Source organism: Hyperolius riggenbachi, chromosome 7, assembly GCF_040937935.1.
Source record: "Hyperolius riggenbachi isolate aHypRig1 chromosome 7, aHypRig1.pri, whole genome shotgun sequence".
In the NCBI taxonomy this organism is placed as follows: Eukaryota; Metazoa; Chordata; class Amphibia; order Anura; family Hyperoliidae; genus Hyperolius; species Hyperolius riggenbachi.
Genome location: NC_090652.1, coordinates 261,423,608 through 261,450,367, shown reverse-complemented (window position 1 = coordinate 261,450,367; position 26,760 = coordinate 261,423,608). Strand labels below are relative to the sequence as shown.

The following is a 26,760-nucleotide window of genomic DNA, read 5'->3' as shown; positions in this document are numbered from 1 at the left end:
TGAGGCTGTGTTTACATCTGTAGTGTCAGTCTCAGCTGCTCCTCCGCCTCCTGCATAGCTCCGGTCCCTGCCCCCGTCCCTTCCCTCCAATCAGCAGGGAGGGAAGGGGTGCAGGCGGGGACTGGAGTTCTGCAGGAGGCGGGAGAGCAGCAGACTGACACTATAGAGATAAACACAGCCAGCTCTGACAAGCTGTTTGTCAGCAGCGTGGCTGTGATTTATAAAGGATTGCAGAGTGCAGGGGGACCTTAGGGGGGTTTGGGATAGCAACAGAGGCTGGGCTGTATAGGCAGATCCAGCCTCTGTATGCAGATAATATTCTTCAAACCCACCTCGGGTTCTCTTTAACTATAAAATGGACCTATCCTAATTGGTAACAACATTTTACAGTCGGATCTATGAAAAACTACTACCCATAAACTTCCAGCCCTTCCTTATGCCTAACTATCTTCCCCATAGCATTACACCCTCCTGATGCTTCAACTACCCCCCCCCCCATCTTACCCCTTCCTATAGCCTAACCCTCTCTTCAATATTATCTCTTTTTTTGTGCCCAACTCTGACCTCCCCATTACTATGCCATCCATCATGCCTAACTCAAACCTCCCCTACCAACATTGCACTTTTCATGATGCCCAAGTCCAATTTCCTCCCCACCAGCCTTTTACCCTTCATGAAGCCTAACCCTAACTTGCCTCCCAAACTTACTTACTTTCTGACACCTCTACCAAGGCCTGGGCAAAGTTTACGCGGACGGGCCGCAATTTTTAAATTCCTACCCACCCTTCCTCCCTACAGAGTTGCGAGCTGGCACCGGGGAGTTTGAAACTCACCTCACACACTGATGTCCTGCATCGCATCTCCATGGCGACAGGGCATCACATGTAATACGCTGGCACATCCTAATGTCGCGTCATGTCACATTCTGTTGCCATGGAGATGCAACGCGGGACATTGGTGAGCGAGGTGAAAATCAAACCCCCCGGTGCCCGCTCGCAACTCCGAGGGGGGTAGGGGAATCCGCGGCTGCATGTGGACCACGGGCAGCAGTTTGCCCGATGCTGCCTTAACCTAAACCCCTCCTGCAGCACAACCCTTCCTGATGTCTTGTTCTAACCGCTCTGCCAACAATACCCCCATTCTAACTTCTTAGCCTAGCCACCTTCTTCAGCAATGTCCCCTCCTGATGCCTTGCACTCTTTTGACAATATTTGCCCCTTCCTGACACCTTACCCTAACCCACTTCCCTCACATTACTCCGTTCCTGATGCCTAACCCTAATTTCCCTCCGTGTTACCTTCTCTCTGAAGTCTAACTCTGCCTAACCTCCCCTCAAAGTTAGCCCCTTTCCTGACCTTTTTTTTCACTGTGGAAGATGTTGGCGCTATATAAATACTAAATAATAATAATAACATCCTCCTTAATGATTTCTAACCCTAACTTTTACTTCCTGTTACCTCTTTCCTGGCACCCTTCTCTAACCTGTATCCAATGTCATCCCATAACTTATGTTTAACTGTAATCTACCCCTTTTCTAACCCCAACCACTAAAACTATCTTCCCCCTATGCCATCCACTAACGCTTTTAACCTGTTTCCACTCTGATGGCCACTACAACTGTCCATCCAATGTAGGAATAGCAGATTTTCATAGGGCTTATGACTAAGAGCATAGTGGGAGTAGCAGATTTGCATTGGTGGCATGAATCGATAGAGCACAGGGCTGGATTTGTACTCTTTACCGCCCAAGGCCACTGTCACCAGCTGCCCCTCTTCTGTATAGGTAGCGAGATGACTCCTCCCCCCCTTCCCTCCAGTATAGGTAGCCAGATGACCCCTCCCCCTTTCCCTCCAGTATAGGTAGCCAGATGACTACCTTAATCCCCCCTTTTCCCACCCCCTTTCAGTATAGGTAGCCAGCTTGCCTCCACACAACAGTAGCCATCAGTGTCACTCATTTCTCCACTCGTCTCCAGCGCAGAAGCTTCCTCTTCCTTTCCATCTCCAATGCTGCACATGTCCATAGGTGTCGGCCACAATGCAAGCGTGCACACAGAGCTGCACAGGCAGCTAGCGGCAGAGTACCGCAGTCAGGCGCTCGCCTGATCTCCCTGCATTGCAGCATTTGCAAGCTTGCAAATGCTGCACTGGTTTAGCCTGCTGCTTTGGTGCCCTTGCTCCTGTGGTGCCCTGGGCCATGGCCTAGGTTGGTCTTGGCCTAAATCCGGCCCTGAAAGAGCATCCACTTGTATGGCAGCTTCCCCAGTAGGGTTCTCTGTAGCTGTATATCCTTGTACACACATTAGATAGTTCTAGGCTGAGATGGTTGTTTAGGGCCACCTTAGCAGACCAATGGGGTTCCTTCTGATTTGAAGGAACCCCATTGGTCTGCTAAGGACCAATGGGGCTCCTTGGAGCCAAAATACAAAGATGCTTTAGAGAGCTCTGAGCTATATAGCTCAGAGCTCTGTCGGGTCCGTGCAGCGCAGACGCGTATGCGGCGGCGGCGAGTGACGTCGGGTGCGGCGTAGTTACAATGTAACAAAGTTGTTACATTGTAATAACTTTGTTACATTGTAACTGATAGAACATTTCCGAGGCTATTTCGAGGGATCATTTATTTAAAGGGACAGGTAAGTATTAATGGTTAATTAAGAATATTAAAGGACTTTTTTCGTGGTTATGTTTTTTGTTCAATTAAAATACTTTTTCTAAGTGTTTGTGTGTTTATTTACTTTTAACTCTTAAAGGAAATGGGTAAGGGGTACAAGTACCTCTATACTCATTTCTCCTGGGAGGGAGGGTGGGCATCTGGGGGACCCCTTTTTAAAGGGGACTCCCAGATTCCACCATGAACCCCCCCCCCCCCCCCCCCCAGGAAATCGCGGCCTCCACCTCCACCGCCCATCGGAGGTGGAGAAGAGCCCCTTGTCCTTGGATTGGACAAGGGCTCGGATGGGGAGGGGAAAGCTTGGCTGCCCCTCCCCTTCCGAGACCCCCCAATCCATGGACCATGCGGGCTGGTATAGTCAGGGTGCGGAGCCCCACGCGGCCGGTGCTCCGCATTCTGGCTATCCCAGCCTGCATGGGGGACAAGGGGTTAAAGAGGTCTGGGAGGGGGGACCCCACGTCGTTGTTTTTTTATATTTCCCACACTCAGAACGAAGTAAGTAAAACTCTTCCCACTTGGGGGAATCTATGAAAATAATACACTATTGTTACCTGTGCAAAAAAACCTGACATTTTCTGCATTTAAAAGACATTTTCGCCCTTGAAACTTAAAAATCGATTTTCTCAAAAACTATAAGGTCTTTTTGAAAAAAAATTTTTTCCTCTTATTCCCACTGATCCCCTTAATATACCCTGGGGATTTGGTGTTCCTAAACTTTAAGCAGGCTTTGCTATTAACCGTTAAAGTCGGCGGGTTTTTAAATGTTTACATTTTTCCTTTGAAACTTTAACATCGATTTTCTCAAAAACTATAAGGTCTTTTTGAAAAAAAAAAATTTCCTCTTATTCCTCCTGATCTCCTTAATATATTCTCCAAATTTGAGGCTCTTAGCATTTAAGGGGGCTTTGCTATTAACCCTTAAAGTCGGCGGCTTTTTTATATTATACAGAGCGTTACGGTTTAACGCGAAATTACGGTAGCGTTTAATGCGAAATTACAGCATGAACGAAACACGAAATTACGCGTTGAAAATTACGCTTACGGTATTTTCAATTACGATTTTAATGGCAATTACGCTACTGTAATTTCGCATCGTAATCGCAAATTTCGCATGCGTAATTTTAGTAATGCGAAATTACGAAAATTTCAGCTCAACTCTAGGCCTCCAACCCCCCTCGATGCCTCAGTAAAATATCAGACTAGCGGATTGTTTCAGCTGTGTGCAGGCCTAGGGCGTTGTTCTCACCCTGCATGCTCAGTTCCCCTCCATCATGTGTTGCATTCCCCCCCCCTACTCCTCCATAGCATCAGAAAGTGTTACTAGCCATCAGTTTAGTGACACATCTGTACAGAGCTTGTCCCTAAACTGTCACTCGAGGGATCACATTCTGGTTGTTGCAGATAATAGTCCTCTTATGTGTGTACGATGCTTATGTGACAGGATTATTCATACAGTATCTGTGATCTGTAATCGCCACACAAGATCACCAGGTGTGAATTTTGATTATCTGAACATAGACAGGAAAGAAATGGAGAACATATACACCAGTCAGACACAGGGCTGCCATCAGATATTTCTAGGCCCTATACTGGGAAATTGTACTGAGCCCTCCCTCTACCCCCCTATATTTAAGGTGAACCCCCTATATTTAAGGTGATCACTGGGGTTTAGTGCGAAGCACTGTGACACATGTAATCCTATTGGATTACTCTTGAACAGCACTAGCAATTTGTGATTCATGAACACGCTGCATGAAGCATTTTCTCATCAATTGCAATGCAATTCTCATTCACTGAAATGAGAAAGGCAAAGCACAAGCATGGCAAAATCACAAACAATCCCAATGCTAAATCGGCCAGCTGAGATGAACATAGCCACACCCACTGACAGTCTGTAGATTCTGTGACTGACTTGCAGCCGGGCCCCAGACTCACTCTGGCCCCATAATGCAGTCCCACTTGTGATGCCCTGAAGGCGGCCCTGGCCAGACATGGCATACAGATAACAGAACAGAGATATTTGAGTGTCCTGTTTCACACAAGTGAGTAAGCAGACATTCAGCAGTGCTGAGAATGGAGAAGTATTAAAGTTCTGGGACTTCTTCAAGGGAGTAAAATTAATAATGGGTTATACTGTATATACTCGCATATAAGCCTAATTTTTCAGCACAAAAAATGTGTTGAAAAGTTACCCCCTCGGCTTATATGCGAGTCAGTTGAGCAGAATGGATGGTGGAGCAGGTTTTGTTACTGGCAGAGCAGCGTAAGGATCATGCACTAGTGATCCTGCTCTTACCAGCTGACTCCCTGTTGTGTCCCCCCCCCCATCCCCTGCAACATGGTGTGCAGAGTGCGCTGCTCAAGACTACCTGTGTCCCCCAGCATGTGGAGCAGAGTGTGAAAGCAATGTGTCAGTGGGGCAATGATCAGGGATTCTTCCTGTGTAGCATTCACTTTCTCATATCTATGATCCCATCTAGTGGCGTCTTGAGACACAACTATCATCCTTGTGGCACATCTGGCTATGTGGAGGGGTGCTGACTTGTACTGGGGGCATATATGGCTATTGTAGAGTGGGCTATACTGGGAAGGGGGCTTATATGTGAGTCAATCACTTTTTCCTGGCTTGTAAGGGAAAAGTGGGTACCTCGGCTTATACGCGGGTCGGCTTATATGCGAGTTTATACAGGTAACTGCCTTATTGATTAAGGGCCAATTTGGAGTTAACTTGTTTTTAGTACTGTCGTCTTTATAAAATACTGTTTGTTGCATATGCTTAAAATGATATTTTATATCCAGAGTGGGGCCGAGGCTTGGGAGGCATACCTGTGCCCTCCCCCCTTGCCGAATATATAAAGAGTGGGAGCTAGCAGAGCGTGCTTGTATAACTCACCTGTCGATGTTGTCGAGATCCCTATTCAACCTGTCACATCTCTATGACTCCCTCTAGTGGTGTCTCTCATTAAATGCACTGCTGGAGGGAATCTTAAAGATGTGACAGGGCTGAAGAGGGATCCCCCTGGCACTGACATGTGAGTGATACAAGCATGCACCACTCTGCATATGGAGGGGGGACTACCTCATACTGGATGCGTAGGAGGCTACCATATGTTGGGGTTATATCTGGCTATCTATACTGGGCAGGGGAGGCTACCATATACTGGGGGCACATATGGCTATCTATACTGGGTTGGGAGGAGCTACCTAATACTGGGGGCGCAGCTGTTTAGCTACACTGGGGAGGGGGGTTATGGGAGGCACATATAGCCAGCTATACTGGGGGTATATCTGGCTAACTATACTGGGGAGGGGCTATTTTATACTTTGGACACATCTAGCAAGCTACACTGGGAAGGGGGGCTGCTGGAGGCACATCTGGCTAGCTATACTGGTAAGTAGTGGCTACTTAGTACTGGAGGCACACCTGGCTATCCATACTGGGGAGGGTTGCTACTTAATACAGAGGGAACATCGGGGGAAGTAAAGGGGAAGCTCACTGTGGAATCTCTGCCTCTGCGGCTGGAGAACCTTGTCCCGGCCCTGTTTATATCCCTTACCTGTGAAGAATCCATTCCTCTGCATTTTCTCAACGTTACAGACATATCCACACTTGGAGGATTTGCTTCTGCTATTAAACAGAGCCCATTGCCAGAGTTTCTAACCTGCAATAATAAATGACTTCAGATTATACAGTGAGGAGAAGATGGTTTGTGGCATAGCTAAGGAGCTCTGGGCCCCAGTGCAAGTTTTACATTGCTCCCCCCCCCCCCCCCAGGCTTTCTATACATAACAATAGATATGGCGCAGCAAAACCCGCCAAGGACACCCACAGTATCAGGTTGATGCAGAAAAAGCTGATAATGTAAACCGCGTGGCAATGTTATCGGCCTGTACTGAACTTAGTAACACTCATTGCAGAGATAGCGCTACCATAGCAATGCACGTAAATAGTGTACGCGTGATATTGGGGTAGCGTAGCCCACACTACTGCCATACCGTATGTTTGCGGTTTACTGGTGTTGCTATGGTAACATTCTTGCGCTATTGGCCGATAACATTGCACATCGTCTACTTAAAATATCCCAAAAAAAGCACCTTGGAGTGATGAGACCAAAATATAACTTAATGGTCACAACCATAGATGTTTTGTTTGGAAAAGATTCAATAAGGTTTATGATGGAAAGTACACCAATCCAACTGTGAAGCCTGGAGGTAGATTTCTGATGTTTTGGGTGAGGGACGTGGAAAGCTACAGTGGCACAGGGAATTTGGCCAGAACAAAATGAACACAGCATGTTAGCAGATATTACTGAAAAACAAATTGCACTCATCAGCCAGGAAGCTGCATATGATATGTACTTGGACTTTATGACAATGATCTTAAACGCAAGGCCAAATTGGGGTTGCTAATGACAATGGGCAGCTTGTAACCATGTAAGAAAATAAATATCACTAAAGACTACAAGCCAACATTGATACTAAAAGGGATCCAAAGTATTAAAATTAAAGGTACTCAAACTTTTACCATACCAGGATAGGATTTCCTTAATTGTTATGTTTTCTTTATGATTGTGCTATTTTGAGATGTCGAATTATTTAACTTGAATCCCATTAAAAATAAAATATATGTTTTTTTGAACGATTACTTATATTTTCCTTAAAATGAACCCAAAGTCAAAATAAACAAGAGATAATTAATTGTATGTGGAGTACCAATTGTAAATAAAACATTAGTGACATAGAAATTGTTCTCATCTTATAATTTTAGGTTAGTGGTTTTATTTTTAAGATTGCATCAGACTGTCATAGCTGCTGATTTATTTAGCTGGAAAAGAAGCAGAAGTAATGACCTTGTGATTTGTGAACTTTCCTGCACCAAAACCTTATTATCTGACTTCTTCCTGACAGATAACAGTCTATTAACTTCTATCTACTTTCAGGAAACCAAATTGCTGGTGAGGAGCAGTAATGTGGGAGGGGAGATAACAAGCTTCCTTCTCATCAGCAATGTAACAGAATAAAGCCAGGATGACTGAGATAAGATTCATTACAGCATACACATTTATGTTTATATTGGAATGCTTGCAATGAAGACTGCATGTAGACTACATAAGAAACACAGAGCAGTCGGTAAAAGGAATTTGATTTTATGGCTGACAATCTTACTTTAAATGTAGAGTTGATGTATAGGAAGGGAGCTCAAACAAGCGTACCTCACCATAAATCTGTGGGTTGACATCTGGTACATAAGCTTCCGAATAAATGTTTTCCAAATACCAGGTAAAATTCTTGCACTGCAGGTCTCGTTGAAGTTTCTGCCTTTCCAACACATCTCCATAAGATCTCTGCCAACAAAGTACGCAACAGTGACCATGTAAATCTGAAACATTCTGAGCATGGTAATATATTTGTAGTGCAGACTGAAACACCATAGAAATTACTTTTACTTTTAAAGGACCAAAATAGTGAAAAAGTAAGCAGTTAAAATGTTACAGAACAGACAGGTTTTGGACTAGTTCATCTCCTCATGGGTGATTCTCAGGGTTTTCTTTGTTTTCAAAAGCATTCCCTTGCTAAGTCTGACTGCCCTGCCTACAGCTACTTGTTTTCTCGTTTATAAAAATGTCAAACTGTTGACGACAGCAACGCCCAGTATAGTGATGAAGCTATTCACACTGTGGGCAATGCGAAAGAGTGCTGAGTTTGAAAATATGATAGATAAATATTTCTAATATTATTTGTTATTTTATGTATTATTTATTTGGTGTGACAGTCTTTCTCTACAGTGTTAGTGTAGACTAGAGCTGTGTTAAAAAGCTTTAATTAACATGTCATTGTGCTGTCTCTGGGGCTTACTGTACAAGATATGTATACATTACACTAGAAATGGACCAGCATTGTTGCTAGCCTGTATATCAAAACCTTAACTATTTTAAAATGTTCCTCATAATTATTGTTAATGTTCTATCTGTGGGGGGTACTGTAATAGATTTTCAGTTGCAGCACATTAAACCAGGAATTGAGCAGCATTGCAACTTGTCTCTATAGCAAAGCCATTGACTACTTTAACTTGAGCACTTTTATTGCTTTCTGTGCTAATTCAGTCAGTTTTATGTACATTAAGGAAAAATCTGAATCTTTCCTGTTCTTAACACACACACGCACGCACACACGCACGCGCGCACACACACACACACACACACACACACACACACACACACACACTGTTGCCAACAGGGATAGTTCAGGGCTGAAGCAACAGGTCTGTTGTTATCAAAGTCGGGAGGGACGATGGAGCAGCAGATGATGGCTTCCGGTGGGTGGACTGAGGAGAAGAACAGGGCAATCAGGTGTCACTCAGACACTGTTGTTGCTAAAGATCTGGCATGCTGGATCTTTTGGGCGACATAGGAGGACTCCTCGGCAGAGTGACACCTACTGTATCATGTGTACCTAGCTTCAGACTACAAGAAAAAGCTCTTTAAAGGAAAGGTTCAGGGACAGTTGGTAAAAAATAAAAATCCGAATCCACTTACCTGGGGCTTCCTCCAGCCCGTGGCAGGCAGGAGGTGCCCTCGGCGCCGCTCCGCAGGCTCCTGGTGGTCTCCGGTGGCCGACCCGACCTGGCCAGGCCGGCGGCCAGGTCGGGCCTCTTCTGCGCTCTATTGTGCGTTCCACGCCGGCGCGCTGACGTCATCGGACGTCCTCCGGGCTGTACTGCGCAGGCTCAGAACTACTGAGCCTGCGCAGTACAGCCCGGAGGACGTCCGATGACGTCAGCGCGCCGGTGTGGAACGCACAATAGAGCGCAGAAGAGGCCCGACCTGGCCGCCGGCCTGGCCAGGTCGGGTCGGCCACCGGAGACCACCGGGAGCCTGCGGAGCGGCGCCGAGGGCACCTCCTGCCTCCCATGGGCTGGAGGAAGCCCCAGGTAAGTGGATTCGGATTTTTATTTTTTACCAACTGTCCCTGAACCTTCCCTTTAATGTTTTGATAATTTTTTTCAAAAAATGTTTTTTGGGTTGCTGCCGATATTGGATACAAAATAAAGTATTGAAACAAAAGTTGACATTGCTGTGTGCAAAGTATATGTGTCGCCAATCAACAGTGGTGCTCTGTCTCAGAAATAACCTTTGGTAATCCTGTAACCCTATGAGTAGGACTAAGAGTACCCACATAGCTGTATATTGAATGAAGTATTTAATAATTTTCCTTGTTACCACAAAAAATTACCTGTGACGATTAATGCCACTACTCAGATATCTGATTGCTGGTGATCTGCGGAATCACCAACAATGCAGACGCTATACCCGAGTATGTGAGATCCACAGAATCACCAATAATGCCAGTATAGCAAGACTGAGAGCAGAGAGTGTAGTGATTGGTGTCACGGTAACTATAATGCTTTAATGAGGCCTCACCAGAGGGGCTGGTGAGGTAGGAACAGTACACTGCGTGTGTACTAACGTACAACCACCAGCAAGCTGGGGAAACAATACTGGAGAGACTGAATCTCTCGAGGAGCGGGTGATTTAGACTATACTGCAGGCAAATGAACACCCGAGGTGCGAGTGCGTCATACTGAACTGCAGCCTACGAGATACAGTAATACTAAAACAACAGGTACCTATTGAGCAGGTAACTAGGGATAAACTATAGTCTAGCAGAGCTGTTAAACCAGCGGAGCTGGCGCAGTTAACACCTCACCAGTGGCGAGGGCCCACTGGCGAGTAGAATGGTCAGACAGGCAGGGCTCGGCAACAGAGAGGTAAGCATCAGTACAGAATCATGAAACGAGAATAGTCGGTAATCAGACAGAGATTCAGCAACAGGTAATAGCTAAGAGTTATACACAGGAGATCAATACAGAAGCAATAACCTAGTCTGGGTGTGAAATCCGTAGCGTCAACACCCGGGAATTAGTCTAAACAAATAGCAATAACAGAATAGCAATATCCTAAGCTTGAGGGTGAGGGCCTTGGTCTCAACCCCCTGGAACTGGTCTAAAGTATAAGAGAGCAATGAGACAACAATCCTGAGCTTGGGGGTGAGGTTCTTGGTCTCAACCTCCTGGGACTAGTCTAAATTATAACAGATTAATCACACAGAAATCCTAAGCTTGGGGGTGAGGTCCTTGGTCTCAACCCCTGGGACTAGTCTAAAGTATAACAGAGTAATCACACAGAAATCCTAAGCTTGGGGGTGAGGTCCTTGGTCTCAACCCCCTGGGACCAGTCTAAAGTATAACAGAGTAATAGCAATATCCGAATCTAGGTGTAAAATCCTTGGCATCACATCTGGGATCTAATCTGACAGATAACAGAGCAACAGCAATCCTAATCTAAAGGTCTGAGCGCTGACACACAAGCATTCACGACAACAGACAATGACAGAGTAACAATTCCTGGTTTAAATACTGAAAGCAGATTCAAGCGGCCCCACCCGAGGGGCTGAGCTAGCCTGCACGGTAGATTGACAGATGGAAGTCAGCTGACCACAATGTCAGCTGCTCTGTCTCCTCCACCCATAAAGGTCCTTTTGCTCCATGCGCAGGCGTGTGGATTTAAGCTGCTGTGCAAGAGAGATTCCTGTCCCCCCTGAGTCGGGAAGCGACACCCGGGATGGCGTGGCCGCAGAGGTAACATCTTCGATCGTTACATTACCCCTCTTTATTTATATGCACAGTTTTCCCTTTTTCAAAAAATTAGTACAGTAAAACCTTGGATTGAAAGTAACTTGGTTTAAGAGGGCTTTGCAATACAAGCAAAAAAAATCGTTAAATTTTGACTTGATATACAAGCAACATCTTGATATACAACCAAAAAAAAGATATATGTGTCAAGTCATCATGGTTCTTCTCCCTTTGGCACTGCAGGATGGTACTTAATTGTACTTAACCTATTTTGGTTCCTGGACGTAGAAACTACGTCCAGGAACCATGCGCGCCACCATGCGCTCCCGGCCCGCGGTTCGTTAGCCAGGCAATCAGTGAATCGGGCTGTGGTGCCCGATCACTGATTCCTCTCCCCCGCTGAAAAAGCGACAGCTTCTCTCGAAAGCTGCGCCTTTTTTGGCTGTTACCTCCCCCATGCGTCGCTCTAAGCGTGTGTTACGCTTAGTGTGACGTCATGTAAACAAACTCATGGCCGCCATCTTGTGACCAAAAAGTAATACTACAACTAAAAGTAAAAAAAAAAATGAAAATCAACACACATTTACATTATAACACTACTGTTTACCTCCCACCCTCCCAAAACTACCCAAATAAAATGTTTAATATTAAAAAAAAAAACATTGCAATTAAAAAAAAATGTAAATATTTACCTAAGGGTCTAAACTTTTTAAATATCAATGTAAAGATGAAATATTTCTATATTTTTTTTATTTTAAACTTGTAAATAGTGATGGATGCAAAACGGAAAAAAATGCACCTTTATTTCCAAATAAAATATTGTCGCCATACATTGTGATAGGGACATAATTTTAACGGTGTAATAACCGGGACATATGGACAAATACAATACGTGAGTTTTAATTATGGAGGCATGTATTATTTTAAAACTATAATGGCTGAAAACTGAGAAATAATTAATTTTTTCAGTTTTTTTCTTATTCTTCCTGTTAAAATGCATTTACAGTAAAGTGGCTCTTAGCAAAATGTACCCCCCAAAGAAAGCCTAATTGGTGGCGGAAAAAACAAGATATAGATCAGTTCATTGTTATAAGTAGTGTGTGAGAAAACGCGGAAAAGCCGCCGCGTGCGCTCAGAACAAGGCGGCTGATTCCGCGTCCAACGCGGCGGTTTGCACGTGTAGGCCTACACCTGTCAGTATGGCTAAACATGGAGAAACCGCCGCATGCCTTGATAGCGGTGCGGCTGGCTCCGCGTCCAGCGCGGCGGGTGGTACGCAAGACATGTCTGGTGTGGCTGGGACTGATAGTTCACACAGGTTCAGAAGGACGCGCGCGTTGAGAGGCAGAACTTTTATGACAGCCAGAAGGGAGTCAGGTGACCTAGCCGGTCAGCTGACGATTGTACCAGTTCCCATTGGTCCAGCACTTAGAGGAGGCGCTGGAGAGCGCTGGGCTATATATGCTGGGTGCTGGTCATTCGCTGGTTGTCTGCCATTGCGATCACTACGTGGAAGCACTCAGACCTTATTGTCAGAATCTGTGTTCTCATTCTGTTATACTTCAGATTAGTTCCAGGGTGTTGATGATCAAGGACCTCACACCCAAGATTAGGAATCTGTGTTCTCATTCTGTTATACTTCAGACTAGTTCCAGGGTGTTGATGATCAAGGACCTCACACCCAAGATTAGGGACTTGTGTTATCATTCTGTTATATCTCAGACTAGTTCCAGGGTGTTGATGATCAAGGACCTCACACCCAAGACTAGGCATTGTTTATTATCTGTTATGACTTTCTGCTTTCCTGACCACTCTTCTGTTCACTGATTTGGTACTTCGCTATATCTGAAACTCTGTTGCCAAACCCTGCTTGCCTTTGGATTACCAAATCAGCCTTCTGTCTTTGTACTGTGTATGTCCGTGTGTTGCCGACCTGGCTTGTCCGACCTTGAGAGCTATCTCCCCAGTTAAGAGATAGTTCACAGACCAGTCAGTGACATCCTCTTTTGGTGTCACTCTCGCTCTGGTCCTTCCCTCTCCCAGTCTGACTCCTCCCTGCGGGAGAGTCTCAGGCTGCTGGAAGGTATTTACTGTAGCAGTATTCCTTACTGCCTTGTACCTGTCTTCCTGGTATTGTTCTCAAAGTATTTACTGTTGCACCAAAACACTCATACCCCTCAGGTGTCCAGAGGTTAGTAATATATCTGATTATCTGTGATACTGCAGATCATCAATAATCAGGTATATATCTGTATTTTGGTGATACTGCAGATCACCAATAATCAGATCCTCTCTGTGTTACACCGATCGTTACATAGTGATAAAGTTATAGGCTAATGAATGGGAGGTGAACATTTCTCAAGTGAAAACGACGGAACGTGAATGGGTTAATCTGAGTGTAGAGAAGGTGCAAAGTCACATTTCCATGAAATCCTCAAAAGCAGCAGTCACTGGATAAGTTCCTTGTTAAAGCCACACAAGAAAAAGTTTGGGGCGAGCCAACAGATGGTAATAATTCTGTTAGTTATAGTGAAATTCTTGTCTACATTTTTATTTTATACTATTTTACTACAACTTTTTGGATTGTGGAATGAATAAACTGGGTTTCTGTTAACTCTTATGGGGAAATTTGCTTTGATATAAGAGTGCTTTGGGTTACATGAATGTTTCCGCAACAAATTATGCTCGCCAACCAAGGTTCCACTGTACTGTGTTCTTCAGACTTTTGGTGCAAGCCAAACTTACAACAAACCTTTGCTGAACTTCTGGTACCCATCCACTGCTGTGGAAAATGTCATACAAATAATCCCCTGCACTAGCCATGCCATAGGTGGGTTCCTGTAACCATAAGACTTGCCTATTCATGTCATTGTTTGATTAAAGGTTTGCCTAACTTTTTTTAGAGTAAAAAACATGGAATGTAGGGGTTGGGAAGAAACACCCAGTAATAATGGCGTGCCTCCAGGTTAATGCAATAATTCTTGCTCCTCTGCACTGTTTCATGAATATAATGAACACAACCTTAGATACTGCTTACCTCCTGGGCAATTTTCCAAGCAATGGGATTTCTCCGATAAAATATCATTTTGTACTCATCTAGCCAAACCTCAGCCAAGCGGACCTTGTTCCTTTGGACCACAAGATTTGAAGAAGGATATTTATGAGGATTGTGATTTCGGTAAACATGACCAACGATAGAACATGGCAAGATCTCAAGCTGTCCACCACACTGCCAGACCTAGTTAACAATAACATTATTAATTACCTTGTGTGTCCTAAACAATGCAAAACCATCTATGAATATAATGTTGCTCCACCATCCCCCTAAAGGCGCCCCGAATGCGGCTATTAGACTGCAGTGGCACTTTATTTGGTCTGAGGAAGTGGGTTAGATCTCACGAAACACATTAGCCGTGCTTATTAACCCCCTTGGCGGTATGAAAAATACCGCCAGGGGGAAGCGCAACAGTTTTTTTTTATTTTTTTTTTTTTTTTATCATGTAGCGAGCCGAGGGCTCGCTACATGATAGCCGCTGCTCAGCGGCATCCCCCCAGCCCCGCCGATCGCCTCCGGCGATAGGCGATCAGGAAATCCCGTTCAAAGAACGGGATTTCCTGGAGGGCTTCCCCCGTCGCCATGGCGACGGGGCGGGATGACGTCACCGACGTCAGCGACGTCGGGACGTCATTGGGAGACCCGATCCACCCCTCGGCGCTGCCTGGCACTGATTGGCCAGGCAGCGCTCGGGGTCTGGGGGGGGGGGGGGGGGCCGCGCGCCGCACCGGATAGCGGCGATCGGGCGCGCGGCGGCGGCGATCGGGGTGCTGGCGCAGCTAGCAAAGTGCTAGCTGCGTCCAGCAAAAAAAAAATTAAGCAAATCGGCCCAGCAGGGCCTGAGCGGCACCCTCCGGCGGCTTACCCCGTGTCACACACGGGGTTACCGCTAAGGAGGTTAATAAACATTTCTGCTCAAAGTGAGTTGTCGTCTATGAGGTAAGCCTAAAAAACATAGTTTTTAGTGTTTTTAAATCTTTTTATACTCCATTGGGCTCCTCTTTACTCCCTTCTGTGTCATACTCCCCTCCCCGTTCCAGTGAGGAGAGTCCCATGCACCATACTTGAGGTGGAATCCACACCACCTCATGGTTTTAGAGTGCATGAGGTTCTTTACCAAGAGAGCGACCGTCTCCAGGATCACTGGCTTACCTGAGTGGAGTCAGGTATAAGACACTCCACCTGCTTGAAGTGGTCGGTTGCCCCATGTGCAGCCCACCTTTGTGAGTATTCCCTTTTCAAACACTTTATTTATCCATCTACCTGTGATATACTGCGCAATTTGGGCTCCCGTTGTCTTTGTGTTTTTTCCCAGTACCCTATACTTCTGGTGGATATGTAGCTATAGAGCTATCATTGGGAAGTGCAATCCTGCTCCATATCTGCTTACTATTGGACTACTGAAGAGCAGCCCTCTACTAGTCTAACAGCATAGCTAAAGGGAAAAGGAACAATAGTTATTTTTATTAACTGCAAAAAAGGGGCAAAAGAGAAATATTGAAAGAGCACAAACACATATGTTTGAAACTCATTCAGGTCTTCTGATTTGAATGAATGGTCATAGTATCAAAACCTTCAGGATTCACTCCACAGTAGGGATGGCCAATTCTTTATGTTTATTTTATGTAAATTGATGCAAATTTAAAGCAGACCAATGGAATGAAGCTGCTGTGGGATTTGATTGGTCCATGTTTAAACTGCAGAAATTTGCATAACAACAATGTGCATCAACTTGGAATGATTTGCATCTCATTGACAAACCTTCCTTCTCACAGCTGTTTTTGGCAACATGGTGCTGCTGTCGTCTCATGTTCCCTTCAAGTGGCAACATTTGTAATGCTATCCTTATTTGTTATTGAACAATGATAACTCTTAAAACTTTCTCAGGACAATTATTTAAAAACGGAGTTATCTTTAAAGAGGAGCTGTCAGCCACACTATCTCAGAAAAAAACAACACATATATAAGTAGATAAATACTTGCTCTACTTACATAACATAAGTATTGCACTGTCCACGTTTTGATTTTAGTGCTTTCTCTACAGTAAAAAAAGAGAAAATCCTTCTTAGCATTTCCCATTTTAAGTGTTCCTATGTTGAAGCCAATCCTGATTTCATTTCCTGCCCTACTCTCCTCTGCTTGCCGTGCCTGCCCTTCACTATAGAAAGTGCATTGTGTGATGATCCGCTCAGCTGGCTGCACTGGCAGACAGCTGTTTGACCATTCCTCTAGTCTGTGGGCTGCAGGTCTCTGGAAGAGAGACCTGTCTTTCCATTGCAAGTTTCTGGTCTGTTCTGCTGCTGAGGAATTTGCATACATTCGTTATGCAAATCCCCTACCTGCCTCCTTTGATGACTGGCAGTATAAAGAGCTATGTTTCCCAGAGTCCTTTGCTGGTCATTCCTTCAGGGTTTGTAGTAAACACTCCTGGAGTGTCAGCCATGTTACTTCTTGTTAAAGTTAGCTTAGAGTAATTCATGGGACTGCACTAGGCAGTTTCCCTAGTGCAGTTAGGATTGCTTATCTGTTTGTTTGTCTGTTGCGATTGTCCTGTCCCAGCGGTGGTCAACAGGAAATCGTTCTGTGTGTCTGGGTGCTAACCGGAGCAGCGGTTGTTACTGGTAGCCCCTTCTGATCTGTCTTGCCTGGATCGCACTCGCCTTGCGCTAGTGCTGTGGATCCTTCTGTTCTGTCTTCCTGGATCGCACTCGCCTTGCGCTAGTGCTGTGGATCCTTCTGATCTGTCTTGCCTGGATCGGACTCGCCTTGCGCTAGTGCTGTGGATCCTTCTGATCTGTCTTGCCTGGATCGCACTCGCCTTGCGCTAGTGCTGTGGATCCTTCTGTTCTGTCTTCCTGGATCGCACTAGCCTCTAGCGCTAGCGCTGTGGATCCTTCTGATCTGTTTTCTTGTTCCTGAGTTTAGATCGCACTAGCCGCTAGCGTTAGCGGCTGTGGATCTTTCTGATCTGTGTTCCTGCTTGGATCACACTTGCTCTGGCGGAAGAGCGGTGGATCCTTTTTGCCTAGTTCTTGTTTCTCGTTTGCCTGTCTTGTCTGATCCGGGCGCTTGCTGTAGGCTCGGTGAGGTAACCGTTAAGCAAGCGTTCACGTTCTTTGTTTCGTGTTTGTCTGTCGGTGGTTAGTTAGGCGTGCTTGTCTCTGTTGTGCTTAACACGCGGAGACCGCGTGATAAACGCGTTCGCTGTTGCGAATGAGTGCGGTGTTCGCGTTTAGTTAGCGTTTGTTATTTTCTTTATCATTCTCATTGTATTATTTGCTGTGCCTTTGCTCCTCTTGTGTTCTGTTCTAGTCTGTCTTGTGTCACTTCTGGCGATCGCCTTTCTCGCGATCGCGTTCCTACTTTTGTTTCTGCTGATATGTGTTCACCGTCGCAGGGTCGCGGCTAGATTGGTGAACACACATTCGTCCTGACCCTGTGCTCTTTCTCTTTATGGGCTGTTCAGCCCCGCATTGTCTTGATCTGTACAATCCCCATCTGGCATCTGTGGCCTTGCAGCGATTGTACTCGTCTGCACTCCACAGCGCCATCTGCCGGTGGGAATTGCCCTCTGCTGGTGCATTGCACCTAGCCTGGGTTCACCCAATTATACGCTTGTGGAAGGTCTTCGCTGTGTCAGAGCGCATCTCGTGCGCTGACCACGAAAATGATTCCGCAATCGTTACACATTGTCTCAGTATAAGAAATATTAGCCAATCAGAGAGGAACAGAGGTGTTGGAGGGAAAAACAGGAGGGAAAGAGGCTTCAGCCAATTAGGCTGCATTAGTTAAGTCTGAGGGGAAATAGAGAAGCAAAAAAGGACAACCCAGCATGCCCTGCAACTTTCCTTTTGTGTACCAAATGTTGTGTGTTCCAAAAAAGAGTCAGGTAAACTGGGAAATGATCATTTATCAACAAGAAAAGTAATAGTGATTTTAACGTTTGGATTACCTGGTTAGCATCCTTATTACTTGTTTACCAGATAAAAATAAAGAATTGATTTTTTATTTTATGCCCGACAGTTACACTTTAAAGCAAGTTACAGAGCAAAAGGCCCAGCAAGGGGACACTTATTCTAATCATCCAACCATCATCATGACATCCACAGTGAGAATACTTACTCTGAAGGACATTTCTAGATTCTCACTGCCCCAGTATTCCATATTCTCATCATAACTGCCAATGTCCTGGAAATATTTCTTTGAAATTGAGAAAAGTCCTCCAGCAATTGTTGGTGTCCTGAAAAAACATTTTGTTATTTGAAACTTAGCTCAGACGTATCATAATTGCAGATTTTAAAGCCTAAACACCAATCACAGTTCTAACTTTACTAAGGAGACCCCGGATGACTGTATTTTGAATAGGTAAAGGAGGTTACATTTGAATGCCCACCTATCCAAAGATCCCACACACTGACCACAGGGGAAACCTGTACACACACTAGATTCATAGTTGAGATGAGAGTTTAGTATGGTGTGTGTACAAAACTTTAGTCACACTGGCCTAATTTGCTTTCTAAGTGAACCAGGATACATACATTTACAAAGCACTAGGGTAGGGTGGATAACTGTACTTAAATTAGTAAATACAGTTATTTTTTACAGATTTGTCAATGTTAAGATATCAGTGCCAGAAGACTCGGTAACATGACAGTCTCATGACCTTGTGATAGATTCATTGATTTCTCAAGAACTGCCCCTACCCTCTAGAAATCCCTTCCACCACCCATCAGACTTGCCCCCCTCCTTTAACACATTCAAGCAAGCCCTCAACACCCACCTCTTCACGATGACCTACTCACCCCATACCACACAGTAACTCTCTACTGCATACTTATGCTACAGCCCTACCTACTGGGTCCATCTCACCTCCCCTTAGATTGTAAGCCTTTGGCCTAGTCCTCCCTTCCTTAGTGTATTCTAAATGATTGTGTGCTTCTCTCCTATGACCACTTCATTGTGCTACTGGGCCTACCTAACCAGCTTAAAATCGCATGATCATGTATCTTGTACCCTGTTTGCCTTGTATAACTTTGTTCTATGTTGTTACATCTGTCATCCTTTGTGTCGTTGTATGTATTTAATGTCTAGTGCTGCGTAATATGTTAGCGCTTTATAGATTAAATAAATAATCATAATAGCGCTGGATGAAAAAGATTAATGGGGTGGGCCCAGCTGAAAGACAATGGCACACTTTTGGGGCTTGATTCACAAAGCGGTGCTAACCTACTTAGCACGTCTAAAGTCTTTAGACGTGCTAACCAGGGTGCTAAGTAGGTTAGCACCGGATTTCTCAATCAGATCACGCGCTAACTTTGCGCGCGTAAAACTTTACGCGCGCAAAGTTTTATGCGCGCTAAGTCCCATAGGCTTTAATGGGCACTTCGCGCAGAGCGCCCTGCGCTCTGTGCAGTACGCGCGTAAAGTTTTACGCGCATAAAGTTTTGCGCGCATAAAGTTTTATGCGCGAAAAGCTTGTTTAGACGTGCTAAGGGGGTTTTCACAGGCGTGCTAACAGTTAGCACCGCTTTGTGAATCAAGCCCTTACTCTTTTAGAAAGGGAGTGGAAGTACAAACAGCAGTAGCATCACACTATTAGGCGTATTTTAGTTGTAGGGCCATGATAGAGGAAAGGGGTGTGAATGTTGTGGGGGATTCAGACTTTCACTAGGACGCCCCAAGATTTGTAGTTATGTCCCTGATTAAAATATGAATTGTGAGTTTATAACAGTTTTTCTTACTTCAGTGGATGAGTTATGTTTTTTCTGGTCTTGCCATCTAAACAAGGAACAGCCTCCCACTGAAATAAGAGGGTCCAATCGAAGATACCTCGAAAACAAATATTCCTGTTCAGCCGAGAACTTTTAAATTCAAAAGTATTTGGGTCAATGTTGATAATATCAGGGCTGACGGCTGCCGTGGGGTCCTCGGCTATTCTTGCCAGAAGAGGTTCCAGCCAACCATGGTAGCACTCACCTACATTAAGTAAAGACGTTTAGATTTGATTGATTAGATTGCTGCATGTGCAAAGTATTATCCAATACGTTTCATAAAAGATTAACAATGATTACATGGACATTCTACCATGTGTGCACCAAGTGTGCATGTACTTTTCTGTGGAGAGGGGAAGAACAGGGACGAATTTACCATAGGACACTATAGGCACGTGCCTACAGGCGCCTGATGAAGGAAAGGCTGCTCACTCCCCACCCCTAGTGCCTCTAACTACTTATTACTAAGGGGGTACCTCTGGCTATCTAATGTTAAGGGACACTTGTAGCTAAGACGGGCAAGGTCGGAGGGGGTTTGTAGGTTCATGGAGGGCGAAGTCTAGTGTACCAGGACATCTGTGCCTATAGGCTCCTGTGATGTAAATCCGGGCCTGGAGAAGAAGGAGACAAAACAGATGATTCTTGTACAATATAATCTTGAAATTAATTATTTGCACTTCTAATAACTTGAAATGGGACAAATAATGCATGACTGATTTTAGTTGTGCTCTAAAATATAGGCCTGTCAGTGCCATTGTTTACATTAGAAAAAAAAGGGTCACCTCCAGCCCATATTGACAACATTTATGATAATGACCTCACCTCTCCAGGCTTCAGATCATAGGTGGAGCTTAGAGAGGTATGACCACCTAGCTACCTATGGCCAGGGCCGGTTTAAGTAACAATTGGGCCCCAGGGCAAAATTAGCCTAGGGGCCCCACAGACACCCCCGACCAAAAAGCGTCATTAGAGGCCCTTTGTTGCAGCCAAATTTCCCTCCTGGGCCCCTGAGCTGGCTGCTGAACCTCCCTCAATCACCTCCCAACTTAACAGACTCTGCAGAGTCCCTGGGGAGCAACAGTTAAGATGGGGGAGGGACAACTTGGGGGCCCCTACAGGCTCTGGGGCCCTGAGGCAATTGCCCATTTTTTCCTATGGTAGCTCCGGCCCAGCCTATGGCAACCTATACTGGGGGCTACCCGGAGGTACCTTTACTGAGGTTGTACTTCTGGATACCTGTATGGGGGATGCTACCACTGGCTACCTATACTAGGGGCTACATAATTTTGTAATATTGGGGGTTCTTCTGGCTACCAACTGCTGGGGGGTAACTAATACTGGGTCGCACCTCTTGATACCTATATGGTGGGAGCTACCTTTGGCTCCCTATACTCTGGGCCCCTAAGGCTACCAACTACTGAGGAAGGGGTAGGGAGCAGCTCTGTCTTCATATGCTGGATGCCATATCTGGGTACCTATACAGGGTGATGCCACTTATTAATATTTAATTTGAAAAAGTGTGTGGGCTACAATGAATAAGCAGCCCATTTCCTCATGGGTAAAAATTAATCTGAATTATTGTTTGTGCACATGCACATGCTGGGGGGGAAGGGGGGTGTTAGAGGAACTTACTGAGTGTGCAGGGGGGAGAGAAGGGCTTACTGAGACTCTACAGTGTCTGCAGAGGCTGGAAAGAGAATGGTGGCTATAGACATTGGAGGGGGAGAGGGCAGAAAGATGCAGGGCAGTGAGGAGAGAGTAACTTACCTCTAAGATCCCCCTCTCTGATTCTCTGTTACGACATCATCTGATGCAACATCTCCATCCTTTCTTGATGTGCTGGGTAGTGAATCATGGTTGCTGTGTGGGAGGAGCTTAGCAGGGTCTGGGGGTGGAGTTTTGAACTGCAGTTTGTGGGTGAAGCTTTTCACCCCATTCAAGAGGTATATTGTGACACCCTGAGCTACCGCTCAGGGCAAAGGAAAGCCCTGATCAAAATGATAACAGAATACAACAACCAGTAGCGTCACTAGGGGGGTGCGGTAGATGTGGACCGCACCAGGTGTCACTAGCAGAGGGAGTGACACCAAGCTCTAGGCTAGGGGAGAGTGGAGTAAGGCTATGTAAATATAGACCAGGCTACTGTCTGATGTACTTCTCCCTCCTGTTCTACTCCCCTCGGGGCTGCTCCTTGTTTAGCTTATAACAGAGTTCAGAGGCTAAAAGGGCCACATGGTGATCATTTTAACCCCCCCCCCCCCCCCCCTATAACAAGCAATGTTACTATGTGGTGAGGTTTGGAGGTTCTTGGGGCAAGAGGGGGTGACATCATGAGTTTCCGCACCGGGTGACACCAACCCTAGTGACACCTCTGACAACTACTTCATCAGATGTTAGTACCGTAAATGTCTCTAGCAGATGTATATAAAAGGACAACAACCAAAACCATATTATGGTGAAAAGTCCACTTACAAACTAAAGGGGTTGCATCAACAAACTCTGAATATGGCATTTGGTGATGTACAGACTGGCCATAACCTCCAATCTAGATGCAGGGGTCTAAAGCTGCACAAAGCAGGAGTCATTGTTATTTTCAACATCTGCACTAATCCATTGACTGGCAGATGATTCAGACACTTCTTTCTGCCAGTTTCTGTTAGAAGCAACAAACACAATTGCTAACTCCCAGCTAGAGCAATTTCCTGCCTTTATCTGGTCAGCAGACGCCAGTTAGGCAATCAGGTGTACTATGATACACCCTTTGCTTGCTGTACCAAATCTAGCAGGAATTGCATAAATTAGCATTCAGGTGGGAGGCTTCGGTTGGACACAATCGTAGATTGCATCGGTTACAGGGACGCCCTGTGTAGACACATCTCCCACACGGTCCCCTCCCTAACCACTCACCTGTCAACCGCATCCTGGAAGCTGACCCACAAGACTACGGGGAAGATGCCCTAGGAAACCTAAAGTGAAGTGGACTAAAAATCTACTCAGCTGAACTGAAAAGGCTTGGTGTTTCTTTAACAGTTTCACAGCATTAGAACTTTGTTTTTCATACCAAAGCATCATTTTTAGCTGCATTTTTAGCTAAGCTCCACCCATCAAAGAAAACTGCATGGGCTTTTTTCCCCTGAAGCTGTGCAAAGCATGATGGGATTTCCTATGTTGTTATTCACGTTGCCTAGCAACTGGGAGGGGTGATCAGCACACAGGACAGTTGAAACTGTGTCTCATGCTCCCTGTCACCTCCTTTCAACCAAAACTATGGCTGCCCTCATGAAGTAAAACATTTGCCTGTTCTTTTAAAACAGGGTGGGTAAGATATTATATTACCTATCTATTTTAATTAACATAACTAATGTAACTTAATGACCGCATGTTTGTTTAGGCTGAAGTTCCTCTTTAAAGAACACTATATATGTTCACCTCAGGTATTCTTTAAAATGAAATAAATATGTCAGCCTACATATCCCTCTCACGTCAGGTCCCCTTTAAGAAGTGTCTGTGAAGGATAGAAGTGACCGTCAGGTAATGGCACAGACAGGAGTGCATCATACAAGTCCTCTCTATCAATAAGGTCACTCACAATGTGCATCCAGATAGGTCAGGCTTTCCGCAGACGCCAAAGATGCACCAAGCAGCCGAGCCTGGACAAGTCCTCGTCTCTCCTTCTGTCTCACCACTTTAACAATGGGAAACTGCTTCACATAGACATCCAGGTTTTCTTTCAGATCCACTATCAGAGGTAGATAGAGATAATTTATACACGCTATTCAACAACCTTGTGCTTAATGGGGGTATATTCACGAAACTGCTGCATAATATGTTTGCGCTTTATAAATACAATAAATAAATAATAATAAATAATAAACTGCATTACCTAACTTCATTTAATAGGACAATTATTTATTGGTGCTAGTTTCTTGCTCTTGATTTCTTGTGGTTTTTGGATCTAATCTTTCGGTGATGCATCAGGGAGGCTGTACTCATGCAAGATTCTTGGTAGAGATAGCCTCGACCTGCTGCTTTGGCTGAGAATACTCTAGCATCTGTAGAGGCCTTAACCATTTGTGTACCAGCAATATCTGGCCTCTTAAGGACCAGAGACTGCTGGTAACAAAAAACGGAGCTTACCGACGACCCGCCACTCTCATCGGTCGCGCTGCCCACCCATTCCCCGCCGCATGCCCCTCACTCTGCCGCTGATATGACGCAAGAGCTCTGTGAGCTGGTCAGGTGCCGATTTCAATGGCACCTGACTCTGTCATCAATATGAGCCAATGGGATTGTCTCACACTGATCACGGGGTTAGGCGCCAATGAAATCGGCTCCTGACTGGCTCACAGAGCTCTGCTGTCATAGCGATGGCAGAGCAAGGGGCCTGCAGTGAAGGAGAAATTGGTGGGAGTGGTGAGAGCGGCAGCTCCGTAATTAAAATCTACGCCCTGGCAGGAATAAGCAGCCACAAACAGGGCATTGATTTCGATTACTGCGGTCCGTAAGTGGTTAAAGGAAATTGCGAAAAACTGTAAAATTTAAAATAGATGTAAACACATACAAATAAGAAGTATGCTTCTATCAGAGTAAAATGAGCTATAAATTACTTTTAGCCTATGTTGCTATCACATACAGTAGTTGGTAGAAATCTGATTCAGAATCTGAAGATGAATCCGTAGAGTCTATAATCAGGTTTTTGACTAGTCCATCTCTTCAAGGGGGAATCTCAGTATTTTATTTTATTTTTTTCAAAAAAACTTCCTGGAAAGGATCTATAAAAAGATGCAGGCTCTCCCCTACCTACTTGCACACTATTCTGGAAGTTGAAATGAGAAACTGACGTTCACTAAGTGCTTTTGAAAACAAGATACACATTTTTGCAAAAAAAAATTTTTTCTCATGCCCATTGACTTCAATGCATTTGATAAAATGTGTTTTTGAATGCATGCTTATAAATGTTCACGTATCTGTGCAGGGATGGTGTTAAGGTGCCATACATCAGTCGACTTGATGCACGAATCAACCATCTGATTTGATTATTATAATCGAATTGGATGAATTTTAATGCCACCAAGCGCATGCCCGACGGACAATGTCCTGAAATTAGTCGCATAGTCGATTGCGCATGCTGCAGATGTTGGGCCAATCGGGTGTGCAGCGGTAACAGTGTGCAATTTTGCGATGATCGATGAACGTGACAAAACCCTTGGCGCTGTCCCCCCTAATAAAAAAAATGTCCCCCCGGTGCCCGGTGCATGTAATACATGTAATACATTACCTTTACATTACCTTTACGCTGCAGGCTCTAGGCAGATTCCACTCGCCATACACGCATGCCCCAAGTGGTTCCTTAGTAAGGGGCGCGCGTATGATGTCAGACCTCATACACACGGCCACGTTACTAGGCAACAGCGTGTATGATGAGCAGATTGTGCCCGGAGCCTGCAGAGACTAGCGGAGGCGGCGGAAAGGTAATGTATACCTTGCACTGGGCACAGGGAACATTTTTCATTAGGGGGGCACAGCGTCGGGGAGGCGAGGCGTATGTATGCAGCGCACAAGGCCGATTCCCGAGAAATGTCATGCTGAAATTGATCGGGAATCGGCCTGTGGTGTATGGACAGCTGACAGATCTCTCTCTTATCAGATTTGATTAGAGTGAGATTTGTCTTTTGGAAGAATCTGCCCATCATCGCTAGAAGTATGGCTACCTTTAGGAATAGTTGGGGATTAGCGTCAGGTGGAGATACTTACTGTAAATGATTTCACAATTTTACTGACGGAACCTAAAAACTCTAGTTCAGCTCCTGCTGCTAGTAGAGGTGAGTGTCCTTTAAACAATTCCAATTGCCAGGCTGCCTACAAATCCTGTGTCTCCAATACAGTACTTTCAGCCCCAGCTTCAGAACAAGTATGAATATCAGGTGCTGTGATTTAAGTATGGCTTTAATAGCCACATGCTTATTTCATGCGTGCAATTTAGTCTCTACTGCAGTCAAAGGGTTGAGCATGACTGGCAGGCAATTGGCATTCTTAAAAGGAAATAAATATGGCAGCCTCCCTATCCCCCCGACTACAGGGTCCCTTTAAAGGGTTTTGCTTGATTTAAATGTTTAACCACTTCCCCGCCCATGTACAGTATATCTATTCTACCCCCCTTCAAATTGTACTTCCCCACCCAGAGAGTAGATATACGTACCCCCACCGCTACCACCGCTGCCTGCACTCCCTCTCACTCATCCGCATGCTCCCGCACTCATTCATGTCGCCACCAGCTCGCCCGGAGATCAATGAATGTGAATTAATTGATCTATGTCACCAAAGCAATGATCGTCAATGTCTATGAGAAGCCGTGCGATCATTGTGAAAAAAAAAGTTTCCCATTTACTGTGCACTTATACTATGTATGCTTACAGGACACATTCAAAAAAATGACTGAGGCCATCTTGTGGCAAAATAGTAAAATTATATCAATACACTTTTTTTTTTTTTACATTACAAGCATTTTTTTTTTCATTGAAAAATTAACTATTTCCCTCCCACACTCTCCCCAAGGTAATAAAAAAAAAAAAAAAGTATAATTAAAAGAAAAAATTGACAATAAAAGAAATACATAGTTATCTTAAGGAATG

At 45.0% G+C, this 26,760-nt stretch overlaps 1 protein-coding gene across 1 annotated transcript in view; it reads right to left on the bottom strand.

The window, feature by feature from the left end:
- Positions 1-26,392, bottom strand: part of LOC137526165 (polypeptide N-acetylgalactosaminyltransferase 3-like) — a 34,024-nt gene extending 7,632 nt beyond the window's left edge. The window contains exons 1-7 of the mRNA XM_068247384.1: positions 26,365-26,392; positions 23,718-23,867; positions 20,099-20,333; positions 18,480-18,597; positions 14,340-14,540; positions 7,884-8,015; positions 6,228-6,332 (exon numbers count right to left, since the gene is read on the bottom strand). Of these exons, the coding sequence (XP_068103485.1) occupies positions 6,228-6,332; positions 7,884-8,015; positions 14,340-14,540; positions 18,480-18,597; positions 20,099-20,333; positions 23,718-23,867; positions 26,365-26,392 (969 nt within the window). The remainder of the gene's footprint in view (positions 1-6,227; positions 6,333-7,883; positions 8,016-14,339; positions 14,541-18,479; positions 18,598-20,098; positions 20,334-23,717; positions 23,868-26,364) is intronic.
- Between the last annotated feature and the right edge of the window lie 368 nt (positions 26,393-26,760).